Raw genomic sequence first — 9,340 nt, forward strand, 5'->3', positions numbered from 1 at the left:
TTGCCCCAGGTGTAGGCCCATGGGCACTGTGCTGCCTGCAGACGCTGCGGAAAATCACACACCAGGGGCTCTCTTTGGTGGACTTCCCTTAGAGTCCTTCATGGGATCTTGCCAGGACCTCCTGCTGCCCCGGTCTCAGCCTGGGAGTCTTGGGTCCTGTCCCTCCCAGACTGGAAGGTGCCTGCTGCTCCCCCCTGTAGCCCCACCCATGCCCCGCACCCTCAGGCTGGGAACGAGGTGGAGGGGCTGCACACATCCCTGATGGCGCTGCGAGAGAAGCTTCTAGAAGCGGAGCAGTCGCTGGGCAACCTGGAGCACACACAGGAGCCTGGAGAAAGACATCACCGCCAACACCAGCAGCGGCTGCGTGGACCGCCAGGCGTGCACAGCCACTGCGCCCCTACCCCACCTCCTGCAGCTGTGGGGCCAGTAAGCGGCTGGCACCGTGCAGGCACCATCCTGCATTCTCCCAGATAAAGAGCATGTTAGCTTTCTGCACAGGGCGTGTGCACCAGGGGGGGCTTTCCCCTTGCTCTCCGTCTGGGCTGGAGTCTCGGTCCCCTGTGTGGCAGCTCTACCCACAGACTCATCCCAACTGTGGGAGACGGGGTTGGTGTCAGAGCCCAGGAGCAGGAGCCCCTGGGCCTCAGAGGGCAGGACAAGCCCAGGTGAGGGCTGGGGCTCCACAGCACGGCCCAGCCACGGCCACGGACGGCATGTTCAGCCCAGAGTCCGGCCATCCGGCTCCCCTCCCTGCTCGCCTCCCCACTCCCCCACCAGTGCTAGCTCCTCTGTCCTTTTGCCAGAGTCTTGGGGCCTTGGGACATCCTTTGGGACCCCTGCATCTCCCCACCTCTTCCCCCTGCACCTCCAGGCCCCCAGCCTCAACTTGCATACCCTTTGAGACGGGGCGCTCGCTCTGCCTGGAGCTCCTCCCGCTGCTGGTGCACCTGCTGGGACGATCCTCCAGGTGGTCCCGCTCAGACCGCCCGCTTGCGCAGCCCGCTGTCCCCAGCATCCGTGCCCAGGACCCCCAGACTTAGGCAGATCTGCAGGGGGTCCCTCCCGCACCCCCAGGATGGGGCCCACCCAGAGAGCATGTAGGTGGGGGTGCCGTCTCCAAGACCCAGGCCCAAAGGGCTCTTATGCCAGCCTGGAGGGGACCGGAAGGTAACAGGTACAAGCCCCTCCATGCCAGCCACCCACTGGAACCCCGACCTGGGCAGCTCTGTGAGCTAGGGGGGGTCAGCAGGTGGAAGTTGCTGCTGGGGGCGCTGGGAGGACAGTGGGGCGCCTTTCACGTGGGGCTAACAGACCTCTCTCCCCCATCCGCTGACACCCCCTGCAGAGATCACTGCTGGAGAGGAAAAACGCCACCTCAGTCCCCTGCCGTTCACCGTGGGGAGGGGACGGTGCTGACTGCTGGACGCGGTCACCCGGCAGGTGGAGCCTGCACAGGGGATATCTGGGCGAGGCTGTGTGTGAGCAAGGGGGGCAGGGAGAGCTTCCTGGATGAGGGGCCCTGACTTCCACAGCACAGGTCAGGCCACAGGGGCTGGGACCAGGGACGGAGGTGTCTGTGCTGGGCCTCTCGCCTCATCTGGAGCTCGCTGAGGCCTAGCCCTTCAGGTCTCTGGGCTCTCTCACCCTGGTGCCTGCCCAGACAGCCCCTCTCCCTCGGCCCTGGGCCCTGTGGGAGGAAGAGATGTACGTGGCGGGGCGTGCGAGGGCACCCCCCGCAGGTGGAACGGACTCAGGCGGTCTCTCCCTGCTGTCTGGTGGTGGGGGAGCTGCATGGAGGCAGTGGCCAGGCCCCAGCCCGTGCCGGTAACCCTCGGAGACAGAGCACTTATCCCCGTTTTGCATACAGGACACCGAGGCCCAGGAAAGCCCAGGCCCTGCCATGTGATTCGGCTCCAAGCCTTGGCACAGATGGTTCCTCCTGCCCTTTCTCCTACAGCCCCGGGACCGTCCAGGGAGCAGGGCAGCTGCTGTGATCTGGGAGAGTCTGCCCTGTGACAGGCTCATTGCTGACCGGGCAGAGCCCGCACCGGCTTGGAGTCCCACTGCCGGGCAGCAACGATTCCTCTGCCCAACTGGCCCCTCCCAGAGGGGCAGACCCTGACCCTGAAAGGTGGGCCCAAAAGCTTCCGGAATCTTCTCTCCAGCACAGGCTGTTCCAGAGAAAACGTCACCTCCCGTCACCGCAGAAGCCATGCCGTTCGTTAGGAGTCGCCGGTCACCACGGCGACAACCGGGGCCGGCTCTCATTCTTTGGGGCCATTAAAATTCACTCTGGGTGCTGTTGCCACGGGGTCTTGGCAGCCAGGAGCAGAGAAGAGGACCCAGAGTGGAGCCTCACCCGGGGGCTGCAGGCAGCTCACGTCCTGTGCACACAGCCCCTCAAAGCCGCTCAAGGGCACCAGACGGTCTGGGTGACCTCCGGGGGGGATGAGGAACCGCCTCTCTGCAGTCCCCCTGGCACGGGGGGGCCTGGAGCTAGGCAGAAGCTGGTGAACTCAAAGGCCCCTGAGCCTGGGTAGGGGCTTTACTCCCTGCTGCCTGGGACACCACAGCCAGGGAGGGGTAGGGTGTGGGTGAGTGGCGGCTGCAGAGCCCCATGCCTCCTGCAGGAGGGGTGGCCTGGCCCTGCCCCATCCTGCATCCAGGGCTCTGGGTGGTGCTCAGACCCGGTGCCAGCCTCCGTGGGTGTAGGTGGGGGTGAGGTCCCTGTGCCGTGCCCGCTCCAGCCCCACAGGGAGCTGCTGGCTGCTGTCACTCCCCACGTGGCGGCTCATCATGCATTCTCGGCCAGTGGCCATTAAGAGGCTTGGGAGATAATGGTCCCTCCACGCCGGCCCCACACTCAGGCCTCATTATCGCCTAGGCCCAGGCAGCACTCAGGCCTGTCGGGTCCTCAACAGGCTGAGGCCCCCCTGTCCCCCCCGGGAGGGGGTGGCTTATGGAAAGCCAAGGGCGGGGGGAAGGGGGAGGGGGCCTGGAAGGAGTCTCCGAGGCCTGTTGGTGTCACCAGGCTGGGAACACAGAGCCAGGTGCTGTTCTGAGCACGAGGCAGGTTCCAACTTTGGGCCTCACGTGCACTTTACAGCTGGGGGAACAGCCCAGGGGTCCCTGCGCCTGCGCCCACTGTGCTCCCACACCAGGGCCAGGCTGATTACTGTAGCCTGATGATGGGCGCGACTCCCGGGCTGGAGAGGGGCCAACACCCCCGCCCCCAATTTCCTGACCTCCCCACTCCCACACATGCAGGGAGACTGCAGACTACCGGACTGGGGCACGCAGGGGCCGCCCACTGTGTGCTGAAAAAGGAGCCCCAGACTTTCACAGTCTAACAGTAAAATCTTGAACCCCATGGATAGAGCCCTCTCCGTTTTCTGGGTGCACCCCAAACGCCTTCTTTTAGAAAGACTGGCCACGCCTCTCCAGGGCCGAGTGAGCCCGTGCATCCAGGAGCCCCCCGTCTGCACAGCAGGGAGCTGAAGGCTGGGAGGGAGGGGTGGAGTTGGGGGTTTTGCTGAGACCCCTCCCCTGGCACCCCCACCTGCACCTCACTGGCATGAGCGCCCTGCAGCACGGAGAGGGGGCGGTCCTCCTGGGACCCGCCAGGGACACTGCTGGGTGTCTGTGGGGGGCGGGCCCCAGGGCGCCCAGCAGCAGCCGCTCCCCCGTCGCCAGGGCAATGCCGCGGTCGTGCCTGGCCAGGGCTATTTCTGTCCAGGAGACATGCTGTCCTGCCCCACTGAGTCACCCTCCGCGCTGCCTGCCCACCCCACTCAGGCCTGGCCTGCAGCTTCTGTGCCACAGTGGTTCGGGCATCGGCCCCGCCAGCCGCCTGCCCAGACGGACTCTCCCCAGGCCAGGTCATCCCAGGCCACCCGAACCTGAAAGGCCCCAAGGCACCTTTCCCGGGCCGTTCACCCACCCCTCAACCTCCTTCCACCCTGCCTTGTGCTTGGGGAGGCTCCGGGACCTGCCCCCAACAAGGGGGACTGTCAGGAACACCCATCTATTTTTGGGGGGCAGTTCTGCTGGTGTCAGGGGGCACTGAGTGGCACAGGGAGGGGACTCAGGTTCCCTGTGTCTGGGCCTCAGGGACGCTCTGGACACTTCTGAGCTCCATGGGTGCCCATTTCACGGGCGTGGAGGCTAAGGCTCAGACCCAGGGTGCAGTGGAGTGTTGGCGTCTGCCCATCTTTCTCCACCAGCCCCAGGAGCCCCGCTCTGTCCCACTGGGACGCACCTGCAGAGCTGTGTTCTCGCCCCCCAGGTTACAGCTACGCAGAGCTGGCTCGGTGGGCTGCAGGCGCTGTAGTCACAGGGTCTCGGGTCCTCACACCGCATCTGTGCCGCCACAGCCAACAGGGTGAAGATGGCTGTCCCCAGAGGGGGCTGCTGGGCCTGGTGGGTGCCGCTGCCAAGGGTGAGCTGTCACTGCCCAGGCCCAGCTGGAGGGGGAGGCTGGAACCAGCCACAGTTGGTGCGGCTCCCACCACAGCCCTCCCCAGCCCCTGCTGCCCGCAGCCTGGCACACGTAAGCCCCCACAGGGGGGACCCCTTGGTTTCCCCTCACCTCCTGTCCTCCTTTCTCCTTGGTCTTTAGCATGGGGGTGCTGAGGGTCAGGCCAAGCTGAGGGGCTGCGGGGAGAGCGGGACCCCAGGCCGCGCACGAATCTGCCAAGGGAACTGAGCCAGCTCGGGGCCCCTCCCCGCCTGCAGTCTGCTTTCGGGCAAGGCTGCCACAATTCTCACGCCACATCCAGCACCTCCCGCAACAGGGACCGGCTTGTGGAGGAAGGACCCGTGGGGAATGGCCGCATGTCTGTGTCCAGAGGCCCAGGGTCGGAGCGGAACGAGGCCAGGGTGCTGTGTGGGCTTGGCCTCGGGCCTATAGACAATGAAGCCCCCGGCTGCTGAGGCCTGGGAGGCCTGGGAGTTATTCCTGCAAGTGGTCCGGCCCAGTCCTTATCCACCGAGAGGCAGGGCTGCTTCGGGGCCTCCCCAGGGTGTCATGAGGGAAGGAAGACTGAAGGGGCCCCATGGAACCTGGGCAGACTGCGCTCCTGGGCTCCGTCCAGCCTGGCCTCCCTGCCAGCAGCATGAGGGCTGTGTGTCACCGGGGGGCCTGGTGGCCAAGAGGGCCCCATGCAGCATGGAGGCCTTGGTCTGGGCCCGAACACTGGCCTTGGCCTACGGCCCCCTTGCCGGGCCCGCCCAACCACAGCTTCCACCTCCCTGCTTCTCCTCAGGGCGCCGCACCCCAGGCGGGCAGCAAGCTTGGTTTCCTGATGGAGGAGAGCCGCGTGCCCACGGCACCATCCCGCAACCCAGCCGGCCAAGACCCTGGGCCCCAGCCCCACTCATGGGCATGAGGCTGGCGGGAGGACCCTAGGGCCGCGAAGCAGGCTTCGCAGCGGACGTGGGGCCCTGCCAGCATCCTGTCCAGAGCCTGACGGAGCTGGCCTCTCAGCCTGTTGGTCTTGGACGGCCCAGAGGAAGCCACAGGCGCCCGGGCGGGCATGAAAGGGCTCTTTGACGGCTGGGTTGCCCGGACAGTCACGCAGATGGCCGACCAGGCAGGGAGCATCCCTGAATCCCTGAGACGGTAATGGGGCGCGGGGTCTGGGGTGGTCATGGGGGTCTTCACAGCTGCCCTGGGCAAGCCGGGCTCCCCCTGAATCCCAGTGGAGCAGGATCAAGCCCCGATTGTCTGCCAGGCAGGGCCAGGGGCTGGGACGGCCGGGAACTCTGTGGGGGCTCCTGCAGGCCTCCGTCCATGGACACACCCACTCCTGCCAGGCTGCCTCCGCTGGAGGAGTCCAGGGGGGTCTTGTGGTATCCAGTGGGGCCAGGGGGTGAGTCAGGGTCTGCTGAGCTTGCGGGGAGGCAGGCAGATGGGGTCTCAACAGCCAGAGACATTCCACCCACCTGGAATGACCCACTGCAAAAGGAAGGACCTTGCCCTGTGCTGCAATCCCAGAGGGCTTCCTGAAGGAGGCAGCCTAGATCTTTGTCCAGCAGAGCCCATCTTCAGGGAAGATTGAGGACCCCGACCCGGTGCACCTGCCCTGGCAGAAGATACTCCTGGCCAAGCCTCCAGATGTGGCTGTGAGGGGAGTGGGGTAGGCAAGGCCCACCTGGCAGGGGGCAAAACTGAGACTGGCTTGTTGGGGCAGCTGCTGGTAGAGTCAGGAGGGGGCCCACCTTGTTCATGGGGACCCAGGCTGGCTCTGGCTCCCCCTCGGCAGCAAGGTAGGACCATCCTTCCCTAGTCTGGGGGAGGCAGAGGGGTGGTCTCCCAAGGCCCCTGCAGGCCCTGCCCTGAGGGCTCTGGACGAGAGGCTCTCTAGGCCCAGCTGAGACTGTGCCTCCGTGCACTGTGCAGGGCCCCCCGCTCCAGGCCAGCTTTGGGGGGCCTTTCCCTGGAGCAGGCCAGCCGCCATGCCCCAGGGCTCTGCCCAGTCACAGAGGGTGGGGCCTTGGGTGGCCATCCCTCCTGACTTTAGAGGGCTGTCTCAGAGACCTCTGTGTCCCATAATGGCTTCTTCTCCATCTGCTGGGTGTGGGGGCCCCAGCTTTGGGGACCAGGACTCCCCGACTCCAGGTGTGCAGGGGGCCTGGTGCAGCCCAGAGTGTAGCAGCCCCTCAGCCCCAGCCTTGGCCTCACCCACTGGGTCAGGACTGTCTGTGTCCAGGCAGAAGCTCCCGCCTCCACCGGCTGTATTCCCAATGGGGACTGGGTGGGGCTGGGCTGCCGTAGGGTCTGGGGCCTGCAGCTGGGGCATCTCCTTCTAAGTCCCTCCCCTCTTCCCTCTCCCCCAGCCCTGGCCAAGATGGCAGCGCCCACCCTGCTGCTCCTGGCACTGCTGCTGCCCGTGGGGGCCTGGCCTGGGCTGCCCAGGAGGCCCTGTGTGCACTGCTGCCGCCCGGCCTGGCCCCCTGGACCCTATGCCTGGGTGAGTGACGGGGACCCGTGGAGGAGGCTGCCTCGAGTGCGGCCCACCATAGACATTGAAATCCTCAAAGGTGAGGCCCGTGGGTGCTGCCTGCATGCTCCCCCACCAGGACCCAAGAGTCCACAGGGAGTGGGAGGGGACCTGGGGCTCGGGAGGAGGGCAGGAGGGGACGCTGAGCCCCCGTCTCTGCCCTGGCAGCACTCCCTGCCCAGGGACTCCTGGGCTCCCCCCTCAAGCAGGAAGAAGCCTGGCTTGGGAAGGGGCCCACGATCCAAAGTGGGGTGCGAGGACCCTGGGGAGGGACCAGGGTTCCTGAGATCCCCAAAGTAGCAGCTCCTTGGGAAGGGAGACTGGGCGGCCCGCTTGCTCTGAGACCCCTTGACAAGGCTGCGCTGTCCTGAAGGCTGGACAGCAGGCCGTACTAAGGTTAGACTTGGGTAGGAACTTCCCAGCCTTCTCATTCTTTAACACCCAACCCAGACTGTAGCTGGCCCTGACCACCCATGTCCCCAACCCTCCCAGTGGGGACGGCCTTTTCACAGGCCTTGGTCCAGCCACACCTTTGGAGAATGGCTTCTCCCCATCTTACAGAAGTGGACACGGAGGCTGGGTCAGGGGCCATCACTTGCAAAGACTGTGTCCTTACAGTGACCCTTGAGCCCCAGCCTGGGTGCTTGGAATCGGGGAGGCCTGCCCAGCCCGGCCCCGACCCGCGGCTTCCGCTTGTTCCCTGCAGGTGAGAAGGGCGAGGCCGGCGTCCGAGGTCGTGCCGGCAGGAGCGGGAAGGAGGGGCCGCCGGGCGCCCGGGGCCTGCAGGGCCGGAAAGGTCAGAAGGGGCAGGTGGGGCCGCCGGGCGCCCAGTGCCAGCGCGCCTACGCGGCCTTCTCCGTGGGCCGGCGCGAGGGCCTGCACAGCTCCGACGACTTCCAGGCGGTGCCCTTCGACACGGAGCTGGTGAACCTGGACGGCGCCTTCGACCTGGCCGCGGGTCGCTTCCTCTGCACGGTGCCCGGCGTCTACTTCCTCAGCCTCAACGTGCACACCTGGAACTACAAGGAGACCTACCTGCACATCATGCTGAACCGGCGGCCCGCGGCCGTGCTCTACGCGCAGCCCAGCGAGCGCAGCGTCATGCAGGCCCAGAGCCTGATGCTGCCGCTGGCCGCGGGCGACGCCGTCTGGGTGCGCATGTTCCAGCGCGACCAGGACAACGCCATCTACGGCGAGCACGGAGACCTCTACATCACCTTCAGTGGCCACCTGGTCAAGCCGGCCGCCGAGCTGTAGCCGGGTGAGGGGCCCCGCGGCTGAGCCCAGCAGCCTGTGTGCTGGGGGGGTGGGGGGGCAGCAGAGCTTCAGCGCCGACTGTGTGCAGGGATTGGTTGAGCGTCCACTGTGTGCAGGGGCTGATTGAGCACCGACTGTGTGCAGGGATTGGTTGAGTGCCGACTGTGTGCAGTGATTGGGTGAGCGCCGACTGTGTGCAGTGATCGAGCGCCCACTGTGTGCAGTGACTGGGTGAGCACTGTGTGCAGGGATTGGTTGAGCGCCGACTGTGTGCAGGGATTGGTTGAGCGCCGACTGTGTGCAGGGATTGGTTGAGCCCCGACTGTGTGCAGTGATTGAGTGCGGACTGTGTGCAGGGATTGGTTGAGCACAGTGTGCAGGGCTTGGTTGAGCGCCGACTGTGTGCAGTGATTGGTTGAGCCCCGACTGTGCAGTGATTGAATGCCGACTGTGTGCAGGGATTGGTTGAGCACTGTGTGCAGGGATTGGTTGAGCGCCGACTGTGTGCAGTGATTGGTTGAGCCCCGACTGTGTGCAGTGATTGAGTGCCGACTGTGTGCAGGGATTGGTTGAGCACCGTGTACAGGGATTGGTTGCACGCTGACTGTGTGCAGGGATTGGTTGAGCGCCCACTGTGTGCAGGGATTGGTTGAGCGCCGACTGTGTGCAGGGATTGGTTGAGCCCCGACTGTGTGCAGTGATTGAGTGCCGACTGTGTGCAGGGATTGGTTGAGCGCCCACTGTGTGCAGTCATTGGTGTTCACCCCCAGGATGCACCACTGTGTGCAGGGATTGGTTGAGCGCGACTGTGTGCAGGGATTGGTTGAGCACCGACTGTGCAGTGATTGAGCGCCGACTGTGTGCAGTGATTGGTTGAGCTCCGACTGTGTGCAGTGATTGAGTGCCGACTGTGTGCAGGGATTGGTTGAGCGCTGTGTGCAGGGATTAGTTGAGCGCCGACTGTGTGCAGGGATTGGTTGAGCGCCCATTGTGTGCAGGGATTGGTTGAACGCCCACTGTGTGCAGGGATTGGTTGAGCGCCCGCTATGTGCAGTGATTGGTTGAGCGCCCACTGTGTG

At 65.5% G+C, this 9,340-nt stretch overlaps 1 protein-coding gene across 2 annotated transcripts; it reads left to right on the forward strand.

Moving 5' to 3' along the window:
- The first annotated feature begins 5,280 nt into the window (after nt 1–5,280).
- On the forward strand, nt 5,281–8,467 carry C1QTNF8 (C1q and TNF related 8). Of its 2 annotated transcripts, XM_033236578.1 has the most exons (4): nt 5,281–5,623; nt 6,040–6,140; nt 6,841–7,044; nt 7,711–8,467. In XM_033236578.1, exons 3-4 carry the CDS (start codon nt 6,852–6,854, stop codon nt 8,259–8,261), a joined length of 744 nt encoding a protein of 247 aa, XP_033092469.1. In that variant the 5' UTR covers nt 5,281–5,623; nt 6,040–6,140; nt 6,841–6,851; the 3' UTR covers nt 8,262–8,467. The 2 variants fall into 2 exon arrangements, with proteins under 2 accessions (XP_033092469.1, XP_033092470.1); XM_033236579.1 differs by lacking the exon at nt 6,040–6,140.
- The last annotated feature ends 873 nt before the right edge of the window (nt 8,468–9,340 follow it).

The sequence above is a fragment of the Trachypithecus francoisi genome, unplaced genomic scaffold, assembly GCF_009764315.1.
Source record: "Trachypithecus francoisi isolate TF-2019V2 unplaced genomic scaffold, Tfra_2.0 Lachesis_group15, whole genome shotgun sequence".
Lineage (NCBI taxonomy): Eukaryota > Metazoa > Chordata > Mammalia > Primates > Cercopithecidae > Trachypithecus > Trachypithecus francoisi.